This window comes from Danio rerio, chromosome 5 (assembly GCF_052040795.2).
Source record: "Danio rerio strain M-AB ecotype USA chromosome 5, GRCz13ab, whole genome shotgun sequence".
Classification (NCBI taxonomy): domain Eukaryota; kingdom Metazoa; phylum Chordata; class Actinopteri; order Cypriniformes; family Danionidae; genus Danio; species Danio rerio.
The window spans coordinates 61,995,230-62,016,231 of record NC_141025.1 but is presented as its reverse complement, the minus strand read 5'-3'; the positions used below and the strand labels follow the sequence as shown (position 1 = coordinate 62,016,231).

At 34.4% G+C, this 21,002-nt stretch overlaps 2 protein-coding genes and 1 long non-coding RNA gene across 8 annotated transcripts in view; 1 reads left to right on the top strand and 2 right to left on the bottom strand.

Annotated features, from left to right (window-relative positions):
• LOC147844409 (uncharacterized) overlaps positions 1–21,002 on the bottom strand; it is a 681,160-nt gene that overhangs the window by 189,516 nt on the left and 470,642 nt on the right. The window lies entirely within an intron of this gene.
• Positions 1–21,002, bottom strand: part of ntrk2b (neurotrophic tyrosine kinase, receptor, type 2b) — a 63,374-nt gene that overhangs the window by 31,762 nt on the left and 10,610 nt on the right. The window contains exons 7-12 of one of the 4 annotated variants that reach the window (XM_087252806.1): positions 17,569–17,701; positions 9,720–10,209; positions 9,613–9,630; positions 6,883–6,900; positions 6,752–6,780; positions 6,442–6,541 (exon numbers count right to left, since the gene is read on the bottom strand). In XM_087252806.1, coding sequence (XP_087108932.1) covers positions 6,442–6,541; positions 6,752–6,780; positions 6,883–6,900; positions 9,613–9,630; positions 9,720–10,209; positions 17,569–17,664 — 751 coding nt within the window. In that variant the 5' untranslated portion in view covers positions 17,665–17,701. Of the gene's footprint in view, positions 1–6,441; positions 6,542–6,751; positions 6,781–6,882; positions 6,901–9,612; positions 9,631–9,660; positions 10,210–17,568; positions 17,702–21,002 lie in introns of all 4 variants that reach the window. The other 3 variants (NM_001197161.3, XM_087252808.1, XM_087252807.1) reach the window with 3 other exon arrangements.
• LOC110439833 (uncharacterized) lies at positions 10,078–12,935 on the top strand. The gene is made up of 2 exons (XR_015491882.1): positions 10,078–10,214; positions 11,064–12,935. It is a non-coding gene; the product is annotated as an uncharacterized LOC110439833 (long non-coding RNA).

The following is a 21,002-nucleotide window of genomic DNA, read 5'->3' as shown; positions in this document are numbered from 1 at the left end:
AGAAATGGCAGAATTGTAGTCCATGAGTATTTGTGAGAGAGATCCAGCGATCTATGGAGTTATGATCGCTGGTGATTGTGACAGTATGCAGATGATTTAATATTATTTTTAAATGACCCATGCACTGCTTTTCCACATTTAATGGAAACGCTTAATATTTTTGGTTCCTCTTCCAGTTATTCAGTTAATTGGAGAAAAGTGTGTTTATGCCTCTGGGAGATGGCTTAGATTCTGGATTTTTGAAATCTCTGCCCATTAAAATTGTAGATAATCATTTCACCTACTTGGGATTAATTATCTCCAAATATTTTAAGGATATTTATAGATTAAATTTTCTAGAGGCTTTTAACAGATTGAATTATCTATTGAGAAATGGAAAATTCTTCCATTATCATTAATAGGTCGAATTAATGCCATTAAGATGGTTATTTTGCCTCGTTTTTTCTATTTTTCGGAATTTACCCATATTTCTTTCTAAAATTCTTTTCTTAAATTGTTAGATTTTGTGATTTTTCCTTTCATTTGGGGATATAGGGCACACAGAATTTCAAAAGCTCATTTGCGAAAATCTAGGGAAGTGAAAGGGCTAGCAATGCCCACATTCTGTCAATACTATTAGGCAGCTAACATGAGGGCTATAATGTTTTGGCATGAGTGTGATCAAGTTGCTTCCGATCAGTTAGATACATGTCCTAAGTGGCTACAGTTTGAGGCTTGTTCAGTTGGTAACAATTCTTTGGCTGCAATTTTGTGGTCAAAAGCTCTATCACTGAAAAAGGTTCAATGTAAGAATATTATTGCTCTTAATTCTAGTAAAAAATTTTAAATCAAGTGAAAACGGCGTTAAAGATTGAATATCCCTTCATTTATTTACCTATCTGCAAAAATCATGATTTTGTGCCCAGACAACTTGATAAGATTTTTACTTTTTGGAGTAACAAAGGCGTTCAGTGAAGGATTTTTATGTAGATGACAAACTGGCCACATTTGAATACTTATATAAAACTTTTGGACTCTCACAATCACACTTTTTTTGTTATTTACAGGTGCGCCATTTTATTAAACACAATTTTCCTCAGTGCGAGGAAGTCTTTCTTGATCATGATTTGTAGAAGCTTTTGAGGAAGTGCCTATGGGAGAAACATTTAGTGACCAAATTTATAGATCTGTTTGTTTCTCACATTTCAGTCTCTACTGCACACCTTAAAGATTCTTGGGAGAGGGAACTAGGAACTGACATTTTATCCTCTACTTGGGAGGAGGGACTGAGACGTGTTCATTCTTGTTCTATAAATGTGAGACTACAGCTTATACAATTTAAAGTGATGCATAGATTGCACTATACTAAAGCCAAAGCTGTATCCTTCTATCTCTCCTCTGTGTGAAATTTAGCCTTGTGCAACATAAAGGGCACATATTTATGTCTATCTGAAATAAAAAAATCTGCAGGAAGGTCGATCTCCAGGAACAGGGTTGAGCAGCCCTGGTCTAATGAATGACAAACGTTAAACTAACTTTACCGCAGTTCAAAAGCATGGTGTGGAAACCTTATATACCTGCTAGACATGCGGATGATCCCATCCCATATAGCTGGCATTGCATGACTCAAAGATACTTTGTAGTGTGCAATTTAACATAATTGCCTCTAGGAGTCGCCGATGGAAATAAAACAAACACACACAAGAAATGCATGACACCAGACATGAAGTTGGCGTGGACCAACGCAGATTCTCACGTTAATTTCATAGTTAGTAAATCCAAACGTGAGTGTGAAATCTGGCGTACGTAAAGTTTTTGTGCGTAGGCAGCGTTGATACATGAGGCCCCAGTTCTGTGCAGCAAAACCACAAAGTTGTTGACTGTCTGCTTTTAAGGTGCAAGAGGTGATTGTCTTCAGAAACATTTTTTGTTGTGCTGGTTGAAAGTCTCTTCACAGTCCAATAGTAATGATTAAAGCAAATAATCTAAATGTTTTTTATATGTATTTTTATGTTCTGGGTAAGGCATAAAACTAAAAAATGTTCATCCAATTAAATATTGTTGGGCCGACATCTCCCATAATTTCGATAAGTAGCTCAAACTGTCTGTCAGCAAATGCAGATTTGGACTTATGCACATTTCTTTTCAAGCAGATCCGCCATTCGTGCATGCCTGCCTGCATAAGCACCACATGTTCATGACACGTGCTGCACACACGAGACAATCACAGACGCAGTGAAATCAAATGCTGAATTGAAACTTTGAAAATCCTGAATCAATATTGGAGTTAGTTTTGCATGCTGGAGGAAGGACGACACCATAGCTGAAGTATTACTGTTAGACAGGTAATGTTGTTTTAAAACTAATTTAGTCAGGCTAGCTTATGTTAGATTGTGTAGTGTTATGAATGGCTTATATGCTCCTGTGTTTTACAGACTATGATATGCACAGCTGTGTTGACGAAAGACTATTTTCAGTTTTATAAGGGACCATTTACAGCATCGATAATGTAGATTGTTATTTAGTTTAACAAAAAAACATCAGTAAATAGCGCTATTCTGCCTAGTTGCTTTTATGTTCACATTGGTTTATTGTTGAACAATGACAGCCATCCTGCTACTCTGTATATTCGCTCTGCAATAGCATGTAAGTGTGGCTTAGTAATAAATGTAAATCCTGCACCCCGCCGGCCAAACACTAACTACATTTCTGACTGGCAAATTACATGAACTAGTGGGTTGTCTACTGCTGTGACACGGTGTGCAGGTTCGTGATTTCAGGAGGCGTGGCTTTGAATCACAGTAACTGCCCGCTGTCCAAAGATAATATGCTAACTGGTTAGTATTTTGGCAGATCACCTACTGCACCTTTAACAGCACATGGTGCATTGTGAGAGTCACTTCCTAAATGGCTGAATTGGGCAATGGCTCTGTTAAGTTCATTGTATGTGAACTGTTTTTCAACTGTAACAAAATGAAAACTAACAAGTCATTAGCCACAATCCCTTCAAACAAATCATGACCTAAGCATGAAGGCATTATGAAACAATTCAAGGGAATTGAAAACAGAATTGAATTTGATGGAATCCAGTATAGATTGGTCAGCAGTTGTGAGATTCTCAATGCTTTGTGCATAATTTTCAGTTGTTCTTTTTAAGCCAAGATTTAACGTTGTTGGCGAAATGTGTCTGTCAATGAGACAGTATCAACAGAAATGCTTGTTGGTAGTAAAATTTTCAAAAAAGCCACCAATACCATGGGAGCCAAGATTATCCCCACAAAACGCAATAAGTCCTGCTCTAATAATAATGTCATCTGACTCAAATTCATTCATTTTCTTTTTGGCTTAGTCCTTTTATTAATCAGGGGTCGCCACAGCGGAATGAATCGCTAACTTATGCAGCAAAAGTTTTACGCAGTGGATGCCCTTCTAGCCACAACCCATCACTGGGAAACATCTATACACACACATACACTATGGACACGGAAACCCATGCAATCACGGGAAGAACATGCAAATTTCACACAGAAATACCAATTGAACCAGCCGGGGCTTGAACCAGTGACCTTCTTGCTGTGAGGCGACAGCACTACCTACTGCACCACTGCATCTCGCTACTGCGCCACTGCATCTCACCAGACTCATATTTAGTACCCTCTAAATATTTCAGATAAGAAATTAAACTGGAAAAGACGTTCTTCTGACCAAACTGTTTAAAGTCCTCATCTCTGCACAGTAAAACAAGCTGCACTCGGTCAACTAAAGAGCGTTGTGTGACAGAATGTCACCAAGGGTCATGTACACTGCTAGGATTTTATGTTTTTTTTTTTTTTTTACCTGATCCAATTGGATTTACAACCTCAAATGCATCTTGATACAAGATAATTGATAAAGATGATGGATGCTTTTGAAAGATCACATGCTTTTTGCATGTGCCATCTTTTATATCCTCAATCACCTTTTAAACATAGATGTTTTGACTGATTGTATTGTTCTCAAACCAATTTCTGCTTAAACAAAGATTGCGGGGTTTCTATAACTGGCACATACTGACAAAAATGTTCTTTACTGGCCATGTCTGTGCCCAGCTAAATCTGTTTTGGTTCAACAAAGTTGAAACTTTGTTAAAGAATTGTTTTCTGGTTTTGTCAGACTTTAACTGACCTCCATTGTACAAAGTTAACAGGTCCTTTGCAGCCAGTTCATCAGTAAGTTTGTCAATGTCACATGTATCACATATCTGATCATGATAACAGCTTTTCTTTTAGTTTAGCAAGCATGGCATGCATTCCATCAACATAAACTGCTTGAAATTCCTCAATAATAGACTGTTTGTATTGGCAGGTAACATTTTGCCCTGCAACTTCAGGTAAAACAGAGGCAGGTTACTTAAAAAGACCTGATCATCTGTTAAATGTCTATGACTGCCAAAAGATGATGTAGATGGTTCCTCACTATTAAGAGACAGATCTGAATGGGGTAGCTGACTTTCATAAGATTGATCTGTCGGTGTCTCAGTTTTGGATAGTTTCTTCAGACAAGAGTGATGTATTGGACCTGTCTTTTTTGTGATTCTGTGATAAGTGAGTGGTGAATGACGTTCTTATTCTAAAATATTTCATGCAGCCTTCAACTGGACAGCAAATTTTCTACTATCCCGAATATGAATTTGCAGATAGAAACACAGCTCTGAAAAACTTATTGCAAAAAATTCACAACCTGGGTTTGCCTTTGCATGGCTAAATGTATGCTTCAGTGACTCCCTGTGATGATTTCTGCACATGCATCTGTACATTGCAAAAACACAAAAAAGTAAAAATAAACAAGCTGAGTTGTCCAATGAATAAATGTGTTTAAAAGAAAGTAATGTGTAAAATTGTATGAAGTTGTGAGGAGATGCTTACTAGCTAGAATTGTACCTTACAAGTACCAAGTTTAAGATAAAAATTTAACTTCATTTAACTATATGCACAGGCATATTTTAGAAACCCTCAAAAAGTTTGGAACAAGTTTTACTTACTTATTTTTGCATATTCCTATGTAAGGCTTAAAACATCAGACTGCATTTGAAGTGAAAATAACACTCAACAATCAAACACCTGACTCTCTTAAAGGGGCAACTCCTTTGTGTTTAGAAAAACACAGACAGCCTCTGTATGCGTGTGTTAATGCCTAAATCTTTGTTTTCTGTTTGAAGATACATGCACTTCATTAAAACAATTGCTTATAAGCAACATAAAGTGCAAGAGTAGATGGGACAGCAATTGTTGAACAGTATTTTACCATTTATTGTCACAGTTACTACCTGTAATGGGTACATCAAGTAAATTACTGTGATTTATTCTTTAAACCACACAATTTCGTACAAATCCTACTCCTTTACAGTAAAATACATGGTCCTTTTATTACAACAAATTGATGGCTATTTTTCAGTTATTACTGCATAATCTATAGTGAGGGTTAACAGTGTACATCAGGTTTGTACAGGGACTAAAAGCAGACTTTTAGACTTTTACTGTGGTTCACTTAGCTGGTTTAAGCCTATATATACACACAGTTGAAATTAGAATAATTAGCCCTCCTGAATTATTAGTCTCCCTGTAAGTTATTAGCCCCCCTGCAGGGCTTAATTTGTGCCAGAACAAGCCGGATCCGGATCTGGCACCTCTGAAATGTGAAATGGCACCTTATTTTGCCCAAACCCCTCATTACACACACCCCCACCCCGCCCCTCTCTTCTGCTCTTCACTTTCTTCAGCGACTCCCTAACTGTCTTCACTTTCGTCCACGACAAACACCCCCATCCGCGATACCCAACCCCCCACCAAAAAAAATATTGCTTAAGGAGACTATACTTATTACAAATATTGCATTATTGAATTACTAAAAATCCTATAGACATAAAAAAAAATTACAGGAGGGCTAATTTTGGCATCAATTGTATATATATATATATATATATATATATATATATATATATATATATATATATATATATATATATATATATATATATATATATGGCTAACCTCTGGATGTTTTTTTTACTCTGCAGCACATAATAACCCAAAATAATAGCCAAGACACTGAACGCATTGTTATTAAGAGCAGTTGACATTAAAATATTATAGGACTGCACTTTAGATCCAAACATTTTAACAATTAAAATTACTGTAAAGCAGACCCTACTAATCACACTAAAACATGATGCATTCTCAGCCATTGTTATAATTAATAATGAAGCTACCAGCCAGCTAACACAGTGCTATATAATGACGACTAGTATAGAACTATAATTATAACATACTCTAATTACTCACATTTTACTTTGCTTTTGGTACCAGTGTATTTTAGACACTGGGCATGTATATTAAAATGTGAATATAATCCAGTTGATTTCATGTTGACTTTAACACACACTTAACAGGGAAAAAATCAAGTGGATTTACTTGATGCACTTACCTTTCATTCCAAATTTGGAGCTTCTGCCATACTTGAGGAAAACTAACATCAGGATGCATCCAGTTAAAGCAACCCCAGCTATTCCCACTACTATGTAAACCTAGAAAAAAAAGTCAGTAAATTTTAGGGATTTTGATTATTTTACCACTCAAAATCTATAGGATTTATTAACACACATTGACGTAACATACTGACATTCCTCAGTTATTATTGCTTAGTTTTGTTATCACAAATGTAAATTGTCAAGTAATAAAAGAATACTTCTGGTGACAGCAGTCTAACATATTTTAGACAGAACTTAAGAACTTACCGCAACTCTGTCCTCCAGTGGTGGGATATCTAAAAAAAAAGTAAGCAAGACATATTACCTTATAGAATTAGTGTTTAAAACTATCAAAGCCTAAAACTTTGGTGATCAATAAAGAAAAAGAACAGACTTACCCGGACTAACAGTTGTGTCTGTGTTAAATGAAAAAAAGAATTCAGTGATAAATAACATTATTTAAATAAATCATACAATTTGTTTTATGCATGACAAATTTCAGCTGGGTAACTTTCACGAAAAATGTAAAGAAGTTCATATTTTACCTTAATTTCCAAAGAAATTATATTTTGCATAAACAAAATGATTTGTCCATTGTGATTATTGTGGCAATAAAGCACAGATTCCAAATGTCATATGCTACTTGAATTCTTATTATATTATATGTACATTATATACATTAGGAAAATCTTATAATACAACATTATATGAATAAAGGTGTAGTAAAGTAAAACGATAGGTGTTGTATATATTGTAAATTGCTAATGTAAAAGTATTGATAATGTAAAGCCATAGAATACATAATAATAATACAAATATAATAAAAACAAATTAATTAATGGTATAAAAGATATAATAAATTAAATAATATCCAGACATGATTATTGTTGATTTCTTTGGTATAAAAATCTGTAAATGAACATAGACATGTTTCCACAGTATAGTTATGAACCTTTTTTTAGGATTTAGCTAGCATAGATGTGGTATGTGTTGGACATTTTATTATTATGTTTATTATCACTATAACTATGAATCTAAAATACTATATAAATTAATTCACTTTCTTTTCGGCTTAGTCCTTTATCAGGGATCACGTCAGTGGAATGAACAACCAACTTATCCAGCATATGTTTTACGCAGTGGATGCCCTTCTAGCTGCAACCCATCACTGGGAAACACCTATACATTCTTACATTCACACACATACACTATGGCCAACCCACATGAATATGGGGAGAATATGCAAACTCAACACAGAAATGCCAACTGTCCCTGCCGGGGCTTAAACCAGCGACCTTCTTGCTGTAAGGCAATTGTTCTATCCAATATTTACTATATAAATAATAATAATAATAATTCCTTGCATTTATAAAGCGCTTTTTTGGACACTTAAAGCAATTTACACATTTTTTGGGGGGAATCTCCTCATTCACCACCAGTGTGCAGCATCCACATGGATGATGCGAAGGCACCCATATTGATCTTTCGCTAAGCCCCGCCCTCTTTAGTTACTGTTGTTACGCCTCTCAACTTTCATGCCTGGCACTTCTATTTCAATATGTAAGCGCCTGTGTCAAACATTCCCAGGGATATAATTAGTCATTTTTGGTGAACAGGTGATATATCTGAGAAAGCCAAACAAAAAAGGACTGCAGTCTGCATAATAGGAGTATATTCATAACATAATAGGCAACCGGTTAGAAAATAATTTAGCCAAAATTGAAGCTAGGTTAGCCTAGCCATCTCATACGCTGACCATTCAACAGCTTAGTTCATGCACAGAAGGGTAGGTGAAATTTTAAAATAATCTAATAATAACAAAGTAAACCGAGATTTCTCTTTTTAGCCAAAAATCGAATGGACTAATTGTTGTGCAATGAAATATACGCTTCTAACCGACCAAAAAACATGCATGGACAGTGTTTCTACATATTTCATTCATAGAAAAAAAGGGCCAGAAAGGGGTAATTGATAGATTTGTGCCGAAAATTTGCATCACTGACCCATAACAATGTACAGTACCTATAACTGTCAGTATGTTTGTGTGGTTTTTATACCGTTTCTATTTTAATTTGCAGTTAAGTGGGAAAAAATAATAAACTGAAATGCAAATCAAAGTATAAATAGCAGAAGTGAAACAATACATTTTCCCTACCAGCAAATATTTATCTGACCCCAAATATAAGCAGAAACTAACCCGATATAACACAGTCACCAATGACTATATCTCTAAAATGAAAAGTATCGGTGAGTTGAACCTCTGACAAGGACATGAGGCTTATAAATGAGTGAAAAACAGCTGCAGGTGAAGTATATTGATTGCAAGTGCTCCGTTTGTTCTCACATCTCGGTTTTGTTCTGTTGATATGTAATTCAAATATCCGTAGCTAATGCTGCTTACAGCTATTGCGAGGGAGTAGTTCTCATAACATCAAGCGAAAAAAAGAAAAAAAGAGCTGGAAAACATAACCTGCTCTGTATTTTTGTAGGAAAAGCAGTTTAGTGCGTTTTAGGCTAAGAGGTGTGTGAGTTGTTGCCGTCTATAACTGAATGTGTCAGGAACTGCATTATACAGTTGGTGTCAGAATTATTATATTGGTGTTTAATAGAGCAAGGAAATTTTTACAGTATGTCAGATAATATTTTTTTCTTTTGGAAAAAGTTGTATCTGTTTTTAAAAAATTTTAAAACCCATTTTAAGGTCAAAATTTTTGGCCCCTTTAAACAACTTCTTTCGATGGTCTAAAGAAAAAACCACCATTATACAATAACTGGCCTAATTACCCTAACCTGCCTGATTACCCTAATTAACCTAGTTAAGCCTTTAAATGTCACTTTAAGCTGTATAGAAGTGTCTTAACAAATATCTAGTAAAATATAAATTACTGTCATCATGGCAAAGATAAAATAAATCAGTTATTAGAAATGAGTTATTAAAACTATTATGATTAGAAAAGTGTTGAAAAAAAATATTCTCTCCGTTAAACAGAAATTAAACAAAAAATAAACAGAGGGCTAATAATTCAGAGGGGCTAATAATTCTGACTTCCGCTGTATATAAACAGAAGATATATCCTTTTAAAGATTCATCCAGCTGTCTCAAATTGTACTTGTCTTAAGTCACTTACCATAATAGAACACTCCCTCTGTGAAAACAAAAACATGAAAAAAGTTACACATTAACAGCTGTGTTGTTTTTAGCATAATAATAACTAAGGCATCACAAAGCGCTAACCTATCCCTGAATGATCCACGTCAGGTATGCGCATGAAGTGTGCCGTCACGTTCCCTCTGTCCTCTCCGAACTCATTGCTGGCCACCAGCGTGTAAATGCCATTATGGATGTGAGTGGGGGTGTCCAGCTTCAGACAGCCGTGGTACTCGGTATTGGTGATATCGTGGATTTCAGTTCTGATGTACTCCTGCTCCTCTAGCGGCTTTCCCTCATGGTACCAGTGGAGGTCAGGTCTCGGGTTGCCCGTCACAACGAAAGGGATGCACCAGTCCTGGCTCCTCTCGGGCAGGTACAGCTCCAAGACAGTAGGGGGAACTGACCCGGGAGAAAGAAGAAGGAGCAGAGGAACGAGAAAAGAGGGAAAGAAGGAAGGAGGAGAGGAAGCGTGATCACAGGATGCACCACAGGAGTAAACAAAAGGAAATTTCACTGTTTGACGGAAGGAAAGTGTCTGACAGCACATGAAATGGAGGGGCAGTGTAGAGGGATTCTAGGGTGAGAAATACAAGAGAATGATAAGAAATGAAGAGGCTTACAGTAATATTACAAAACAGCATGAAGAAACGTGCAATGCAGAACCAAAAACATAACATGTAGAAGGATTTTGACAAAAAAAATAATGGCTTGTTGGTAACTGGAAAATGACATTTTACATTTGAGTATAAAAGCAATATATATTTGTATCAGGATCAGGGGTCTCATTTAGAAACATGGTGTACAAACAAAACAGGGACACAAAAGTTGTGATCTATAAAAAACTTGATGGCAGAATTTGCCCAGCTGTATAAGTAAACCTACTGAACCACTTTTAATTATCACAGGAGCCATGATCAGTAATAAATAAATAAAAAATATTCTGGTGTATGTTCACTTTTATAAAGGTTTCTACACAACTTTTATAAATCAGACCCCTGGTGATTCCAAATGAAAATACAAAAGGATTATGTGATATTCCTGCAAATTTTCCAAGCTGCTCTTTGTTATGCCTTAACTCAGATGTGACTTTATTTAGGTTGAAACCACTGAATGCCTTCAAGGAAATGTTGAAGTAGTTTTAAAAGCTTGCCTTTTAAGAAAAAATATCGCAAAAACTTATTGTCACTTATTGTGAAATATTAGTCAGCATTTAAAAATTTTCGATTTCAATTTTAATAATTAAAATTTTTAATTTGAATGTTTATGTTAGAAACCATTACTCCACTATTCTCACATGATCATTTAAGATGCAATGTAATAGTGAATAGCAATGAAGTGACATTCTTTCTTATTATTATTTTTAATATACAAGTAAAAAAAGATACTTGGTAATTTAATTTTAATTAATTCATTCATTTTCTTTTTCAGCTTAATTCCTTTATTATTCTGGGGTCACTATAGCGAAATGAACCACCCACTTTTCCAGCACGTTTTACGCAGTGGATGCCCTTGGGAAGAGGGAAGAGATGGATTCCTTCCCATCTCTGGGAATCATCCATACACACTCATTACAACAATACACTATGGACAATTTAGCCTACCCATTTTACTTGTACCGCATGTCTTTGGACTGTGGGGGAAACCAGAGCACCCGGAGGAAACCCACGCGGATACAGGGAAAATATGCAAACTCACAGAAACGCCAACTGACCCAGCCAAGGCTCGAACCAGTGGCCTTCTTTCTGTGAGGCGAGAGCACTAACTTCTGAGCCACTGCATATGCCAATTATATATTCACTTAATTTTTAAATTTTAAGTAAAATTCATTTGGGTTTTGGAAAATATTTTGGTTTAATTCAAATATTTGAGGTCTGACAACATGGAATATTTCATTTTGACTCGTTGTCATTTTCTGCATATTCTTAAATGTAGACATTCTTATTCATTATCTTGAAAACCGAGTTGTGTATGAAATATAATATAAGATTCAAATAAATAAAATACCATTTCACTTAAATCACTTGATGTAACTATTAATGACAAATCCAGTGAGCCAATACTAACTTTGAAGTGATTTTTTTATATGTCATTTGTGATCAGCATATATAAGTACATCCCTCACAAATCTATCTTTTAAATTCATATTTTTAATAGGAAGGTCTACAATATTATATTTGTCCATATACATTAGATTTGTCAGTACTGTAGCCAAATCTGGAGCTTATCTAACCAAATAACTTACGATAACTGTCCAAAAACTAGTAGACCCAAGTTTATATGTTATAGGAAAAAATATTAAATACAAATTTAAAACAGAGGAAAAATCAAGAGAAGCAAAAAGTATAGTTGAAATTTTGTAGATTGTAATTTTTAGCAATATTTTACTTGAATTTAATTGTATTATCTTTCAGTTTTCAAATATGCTTCGTATTAAAATATTATTTTAATAAATTTATCTGTTTAATAAATGTTTTGTTTAAATGCACCAAAATACATTGCCTACATTCACTGAGAAATGAATAAAAATATTCATTTTCAAAATAGTGTGTACTCATTTATGCTGAGCACCGTATATGCGTCCTTGCAGACTAAAATGATTGATTTTGTTTAAAAAAAAAATCTTGTTGACCCATAGTGCATTTTGTTATATAGGAATAAGCAGCTTGGAACTTGTGCAAAACATCTGTTTATGTGTTCCAGGGTAGACAGAAATATGGATTTAGGGTGGCATAAGGGTAAATGCATCTCTTGACAATCATTTTCTTGTTTAAACTACTTCTTCCAGTATATATGTAGCAATAGCAGATTGACCAAACCAAATAAAAAAAAAAGTAAAATATCCAAGAAGGCATAAAGCATACTATTAAGTGGGAAAGAATTTCAAAGTTTTTTCAAGCAGTGTTTTGCAACAATGTGAGTTTTGTTGGGCCCAGTAAGCTAATGTGATAGCTTGAGGGGAAACTTCCTGAATCTTAAGCATTTGGCACATTTTCAAATGTATCTTGAACTCTCAAAGCCCGCCCAGAAGTTCAGATACCATTCTTTTAAAAAAAAGATTTTCTCTTCTCATTATCTAATTCACTCATACTAATGTCAAATGCCTCCTATTTAGACAAAATGACTCTTGGAAAAGAGTAGTATTTGCTAATGAATGCTCAAAGATTCTATCAGTTACAGCTTTAATAAACTAACACATTTCCATGCTGAAAAAACAAATCATGGAGAAATGATTTGATGGTTCTGTGATTTTTACTAACAGATTTTCTTGAATTTATATGACATTAAACACGTTTGGACTAATGGTTAATGCTTGATCGCTTTACATTGATTTTCTAAATGTTTTTCTAAATGTTTTACTCAAACCAAAGTGTATATTTATATAAAAAATAGATGTTATTATTACATATTATTTTTGATGTTACATTATCATATCATATTGAACACCCTGTTTTATTCACCGTATCTTGTTTAACAATGGAAAAGTAAACTGGTTTTTGTGAATGTGCAAGACTTGCAATTCATACATTCAGAGACAATAAAAATAATATCAAAGAACAGTTAAACTTATAATAGCTTAGAAATGTATTGATTTGAATTGTAAGAAATACAAGTCTGCAATAATACCGGGTTCCTTTTTCCTTCTTTTTCATTTGGTTTAAGCCACAGGTTTCAAATCTAGTTCCTGAAGGGTTGCAGCTCTGCACAGTTTAGTTCTAACCCTAATTAAACACACCTGATCAAACTAATTGAGTCCATTGCTGCATCCGAAACCGCATACTTCCATACTATATAGTAGGCTAAAATCAGTATACGAGCCAAGTAGTATGTCCGAATTCATAGAATTCGAAAATCAGTATGCGAGAAGTACCCGGATGACTTACTACTTCCGGCGAGATTCTGAAGTGCGCATCCCATGCACGCTGCGCTATCCTATTGACCTTATTCTCCGCAGACGAGCGGGCGCTGCCATTTAAATCTTTTTGGCACGAGACTTCCGGTCTCATTCATTTCTATTCATTTTTAGACATTAAAAACTGCTCGTTTCACTGTTTGATGTTGCAAACTGATATTTCTTTGTTATATTATTCTACTTGGTCTGTATAGTCATGCAAACATTTGTTTGTAGAGCAAGTAGTTTGACCGTTTTTTGCCGTTTATTAGTCCTTGTCATTTCTCCCATAGGCGACTGAAACGGAAGTTCTAAGACCATCGCGAAAACAGGCGCACTTCCGCATTTTAGAATAAGGTCAATAAAGCCCCGCAAGAGAATTCATGAACGGAAGTGAAGCGACGCATCTGACACGGGTAGGTCACGTGACCAAGACAAAATGGCATATGTAGTACATCCGAATTCCATTCATACTTTTCACATTCGTACTTTTCTAACGGCCGAGTAGTACGTTTAAATTCAAATGCAGGACCTACAGAGTAGTAGGCGGTTTCGGACACAGCCCATCAGTCTTGCTTGAAACCTACAGGTAAGTGTGTTGAAGCGAGGTTGGAGCTAAACTGTGCAGAGCTGCGGCCCTCCAGGAACTGCATTTGACACCTGTGGCTTAGACCCTTATTTATCAGGGGTCGCCACAGAGAAATTAACCTCCAACTATTCCGGCAAATGTTTTTATTGAGTAGACGCCCTTCCAGCCGCAACCCAGTAATGGAAAACACACACAGAGAACATGCAACATCCACACAGAAATGCCAGCCGGGACTTGAACCAGTGACCTTCTTTCTGTGAGGCGACCACTTTAAACCACTTTAAACCAAATATCAAATACCCAGATTTTTTAAAATTAAAAACCTGAATTTTCATGACATAAAATGAACAAAAAACAGGGTGCTTTTGTGCTTTGTATATTATTAAAAGGATTGTTAGCTTATAATTTTGCATGAAATTTTAATAGTGACTATGAGAACAACAATGGATAATTTACGTTGATGTGTGTAACATTAGTAAAATGAAATTCAAAATTAGCCTAAGCATAAAAATAAACAGCACAATATATTTAAAATGGCATAGAAAATCCATGACGTGGAAGCTTTTTTTTCTGTATCTAAAAATGCAACTAAAGCTAGACAAATCACATTGACAAATTCCCAACTACATTACACTACCAGTCAAAAGTTTGGAATCGGTAAGATTGTTTAAGGTTTAAAAATAAGCAAATTTTACTCACCAAGGTTGTACACTGCAAAAATGTTTGTTCTTAAATTAAGAAATTTTCTAGACAGGCAAAATATTGTCTTCTTTTCAGGAAAAACAGTGCACCCGGAAAGCATTCATAGTGCTTTACTCTTTCCACATTTTTTTTATGTTACAGCCTTATTTCAAGATGGATTAAATTCATTTATTTCCACAAAATTCTACACACAATACCCCATACTGACAATGTGAAAAAAAAAAAATATATATATATATATATATATATATATATATATATATATATATAAATTGTTGCAAATGTATTAAAAAAAAAAAAAACCCTGAAAAATCACATGTACAAAAGTATTCACAGCCTTTGCCATGAAGCTCTAAATTGAGCTCAGGTACATTCTGTTTGCACTGATCATTATTGAAATGTTTCAGCAGCTTTATTGGAGTTCATCTGTGGTAAATTCAGCCTATTGGACATGATTTGAAAAGGCATACACCTGTCTACATAAGGTCCCAGGGTTGGCATGTCAAAGCACAAACCAAGCATGAAGACAAAGGAATTGTCTGTAGACCTCCGAGACAGGATTGTCTCGAGACACAAGGCAGGGGAAGGTTACAGAAAAGTGTCTGCTGCTCTAAAAGCTCCAATAGGCACAGTGGCCTCCATCAACCTGGATGGAAGATCTTTGGAACCACCAGAACTCTTCCTAGAGCTGGCTGATCATCTAAGCTGAGTGATCGGGGGAGAAGAGTCTTAGTCAAGGAGGTTATTGATAACCCGATGGTCACTTCATCTGAGCTTCAGCATTCTTTTGTGGAGAAGAACCTTACAGAAGGACAACCATCTGTGCAGCAATTCACCAATCAGGCCTGTATGGTAGAGTGACCAGACAGAAGCCACTCCCTGCCTAGAATTTGCCAAAAGGCATCTGAAGGACTCTCAGACCAAAGGAAACAAATTTCTCTGGTCTGATAAGAATAACATTGAACTCTTTGGAGTAAATGCCTGGCGTTAAGTTTGAAGAAAACCAGGCACCACTCATCAACAGACTAATACCATCCCTACAGTGAAGCATGGTAGTGGCACTATCAAGCTGTGGGGATGTTTTTCAGCGGCAGGAACTGGAAGACTAGTCCGGATAGAGGGAAAGATGAATGCAGCAATGGACAGAGACATCCTGAATTAAAAAACCTGTGACTTCACAACAACTGGACAAATGTACTTGAGTGGCCCAAAAAGTTTTGTGTACAATTTTTAGGAAATAGATAAATTTAATCCATTTTGGAATAGTAATAATAATAAGTGAAGCACTATGAATACTTTCCGCATGCACTGTAGTTCAAAATTAAGTGAGTTTTTTAAAACAAGCAAAATTATCTGCCAAGGTGTGCCAAGCACGTATTTACTTGTTTTATGGGAATAAATAACTTAACTTTGACATGTAATTTTTGAAAACAAGACAATAATTAACTTGTGTAGAAAATGTTTTTTTTTTTTTTTTTATTTAAGTATGTATAGTTATTTGGACTAGAAACAAGACAAAACTCAAAGTAAAAGAAAAAGTATTTTGCTGTGTATTTTTTATAAAAGCATACAGTACAAATTGTTAAATTATGAAATAATATTACATTTTTGAATAATTATTTTCTTATTAAATGTAGTTTCAAATTTAATTTATTCCTGTGATTCAATGCTGCACTCTCATAATCACTGCTCAAGTTTTCTTAACAATGTCAAACCTTCTTAATGTTAGTCAAATCTAACAATGTCATGCAACCTGTCCATGTTCTGAATTTGGATTGCTTCTTCCACTTGACATGATTTGCACAAAAAAATAACAACATTTCACAGGACATGCAGCCTTTGATATCCTATCAATCCATGATAAAATAAATGTGATCATTGAATAAAGAGAAGAACTTTAACCTGCTTTTACTGGATAACAAGTAAACTGCCATGTTTTCTGTATTTAATTCAAATTTTGTTCCAAATTTAAAAATTTAATAACATTTGATGACCATTCAGGAAGAGTCTAATCAGCGGACAAACCTCAAGAAACATAAAGGCCACACTTTAAAACCCAGTCAACTTTATCAAATCAAATTAGTGTAGTTACCTCAAAATGTACTGAAAGTTAATTCACCCTCAGTTTTGAAGGTGAGTTAATTAAATATCTCATTAACTTAAATGAAAAAAGTTCAAAGTACACATATAGATTAGTTGTGGTTGTTGTTTTACTCAAATGGTTTGTAGCAATCAGTTTCCTCAAACGGTTTGAGTTGCCTTAAGTTATTGGGTTTTGCAGCATTCAGCTGGTTGAAGTTCTCTTCATTTATTGGGTTTAACTGTGCTCAAATTGCTTTGTTTACTCAAATGGATTAAGTGCACAGTACCCATTAGGATTTGTTTTGAACTTAAATGGTTTGTTGCATGGGCAACAAACCATTTAACCATTAAATGGTTTGGGCAATCGGTTTCCCCGAATAGTTTGAGTTACCTTAACTTGGGTTTTACAGTGGAACCAGCAGGAATATGAATGTTCACAATAATTCACTATATTTTCAAACTGTGTTTTTCACTTTTTAGTTCTCTTAAGAGTGACTGAAACATTCAGATCACTTCTTGTATTTTTTTCACCATGAGGACAAATACATTAAAATGTCAAACTAATAATAATTCCTATTTTTAAAGAGCTTTATGCTTTCTTTGAGAGGAGAGGACCCTTAACTAACAAAACAATGCAAACTAAATCCACACAACACACATGGAGTTCTTACAAGAAATATTGAGCATGACTGTAGCCTCGATCTGGCCCACGATGTTTTCAGCACTACAAATGAGCTTTCTGCCATTGTCATTAGGCGAAAGTCCATTTAGAGTCAGCACCGACTGCAGGTCCATTTTGCTGATCTGTGAGAAAAGAAACAACAGCTAGTTTCTGACCTGATAACAACATGTTAATGCTGAATGTTACTGTAACTATTCTTGGCTATGTAAAACTTGAAGTACTGATACAGTGCTCAGCATAAGTGAGTACACCTCATTTTGAAAATGAATATTTGTATGTTGGTGTGTTTAAACATAACAGATTTATTAAACATATTTATTTATTCATTTATTCATTCATTCATTCATTCATTTTCTTGTTGGCTTAGTCCCTTTGCTAATCCGGGTTTGCCACAGCGGAATGAACTGCCAACTTATCCAGCACATTTTTACGCAGCGGATGCCTTTTCAGCCGCAACCCATCTCTGGGAACATCCATACACGCTCATTCACACTCACATACTACAGACCCACGCGAACGCAGGGAGAACATGCAAACTCCACACAGAAACCAAACTGAGCCGAGGCTCGAACCAGCGACCTTTTTGCTGTGAGGCTCCCTACTGCGCCACTGCGTCACCTAAACATATTTATTTACTAAAGATAATACAAATAAATTTAAGATAAATATTTAAAAAACATTACAATTTTCTCTTCAGTTTTTTAGCTTCTTTTTTCCCCCTTTTTAAAATTTGTATTTAATATTTTTCTATAACAAATACATTTGGGTGTACTAGTTTTTGGAGCGTTATCACAAGTTATTTTGTTAGATAAGCTCCAGATTTGGCTTCAGTACTGACTAATCTAATGTATATGCACAAATATATAGTAAAAAGATAGATTAATGAGGAGTGTACTTATATATGTTGAGCACTGCTCATGCCACTGGACATGCCTCTTTTGTTCAAATGTAAAAAAAAAAAAAAAAAAACGCACAATGATTCCTTTTGTACATCATCTTATTATCTATTAGTAGAAGCCTGTGTCAAAACATAACTTGCTGGTTGAATAAAAGAAACTTACAAACTTGGGCTATTTATAAATACAACTATAGCTGAAAACTAAATGATTTGCCCACCTGTCAATTTTTATTTTATTTATTTTATTTAATTATTCCTGGGTGCTATTTAATAAAAACATTAATAAAAGAGAATATTTTTAACATAATAGTTTGTTATTCCTTTTAACTTTTTGTCTTGCGATAATGACAGTACATAATATACTTGTTTTACATACATATGCAATATAATAATATATACTAGTGCAATCGAGGACTTAACTAGATTAATTAAACTAGGCTAGTTTAGTTAATTAAGCAATTCATTGGACAAATGTAGTTTGTTTGTTCTGTAGCCAATCAAAAAATGTAAATAAAATAAAGTGGGCTATAATATTGACCAGCAGATTTTACATTTTTTAAAACACTTGTTTTATTCCAGCCAAACTAAAAAGGAATATTACTGTAAATGATCTTCTCTGTTAAACATTACTTTCTAATATTTTTTTTTAAAGTTTACATTTCACAAGAGGGCTAATACTTTTGTCTTCAAATATAGTTTAATTGTGGGGTGTTATTTGGTTTTTGGACATCTGTTTATTGTTTTACTGTATCTAGGAAATATTATGACTTCATGTCCTCATTTGTCCTCATTCAAAGACAGAATTAAAGTTTTAATTTCATTATATATGATCTGCTATACAAAAATCCATGATACATACAAAGTCAATCATTTCTGCAACCAAACTATGCTGGGGTGTGTTTCCCAAACAATGACATAACTCGCGGCTGAACTATCATAGTATGATGCATTGTTTGGGAAAAGAACAATGAAGTGGTGTTTCCTAAAACCGTAGATTTCTGTCACAGATCTATCGTTTGAACCACGTTAGTTATAACATAAAACATCCATAACAATGCTTAAACAGGGTAGAGTTAGGGGCATACAGTTGCAACCGGGGGATATGTCCCCCTCACTTTTAGAGACAGACCATTTAGAAAGAGGTGATTACTAATTATATGAACTTAAACTTTTGGATCTCATTCAGCTGTCCCTCTACTTTTAAAATGTTTGCTACGTCCCTGGGTGGAATAACAAATTTTTTAGAGAAAAACCCATAACATTTTGTTGTGCAAATTAAATAGTTTTACACGCACTTACATAATTTTTTAAATCCAATATTAGTTTAGGTAAAAACATGCACTCGCTGTTAATTTCATTAATTGAAACATATGTAAATGACACATATAAGGGTCTATGTTTTCTTTACAAATATTAGTATTCAATATTCTATTCCAAAACAAAAAACACTTACAAAAAGCTTACACTTATTCTAATCTCATATGTAAATCATCATGTGAATGGTTTTAATTAATGGCAGGCTATTCATTAAGGAATAAAATACAATTTTACTTAATAATAATAAAATGATATAGATGTTTATATGATGTTTAACAGAGCAAGTGAATTTTCACAGTATGTCTGATATTATTTATTCTTCTGGAGAAAGTCTTATTTGTTTTATTTCAGCTAGAATAGAAGCAGTTTTTAATAAAAAAAAAAAAAAAAAAACATTTTAAGGCCAAAATTATGAGCCCCTTTAAGCTATATTTTTTTCCGATAGACAGAACAAACCATCAGTATACAATAACTTGCCTAATTACCCTAACCTGCCTAGTTAACCTAATTAATCTAGTTAAGCCTTTAAATGTTATTTTGAGCTGGATACTAGTGTCCTGAAAAATATCTAGTCAAATATTATTTATTGTCATCATGGCAAAGATAAAATAAATCAGTTATTAGAAATAAGTTATTTAAACTATTATGTTTAGAAATGTGTTGAAAAAATCTTCTCTCTGTTAAACATAAATTGGGAGAAAAACATTCACAGGGGGCTAATAAGTCAGGGGGGCTAATAATTCTGACTTCAATTGTATATCAAACCACTGCAGAAATGTTCTAGTATATAGGCTTAATGCAGCAGTATACATTTCTTAATAAATAGCTTAAACTCCTATAATAAAATTAACACTGTTATTGTATGCTCTATATTTTTGCTTTCACAAACGTTAGAGACGTAACGTAGATTGCACTTTACATAGGTCACCTATAGCTTTCGTCATGAACCACTGTTGCATTCAAAATGAAATAAATGATTTCAAAGTGCACTATGAAGGGAACGCAATTGTCAATATGAAGATCGCTCAGACTGAACTGTAAAAAAAACTTTGTAAGCAAATTAACGTAAGAGAGATGACTTTAATGTTTTTTATGATTAAATGTTTAAACGTTTGAAAGAAATAGGGCTTAGGGTGGATAACTGGGAACTATGCTTCTAACTACAGCTCTAGAGGTGTAGTTGCAAGCATACAAGTTTGCAACGCAGT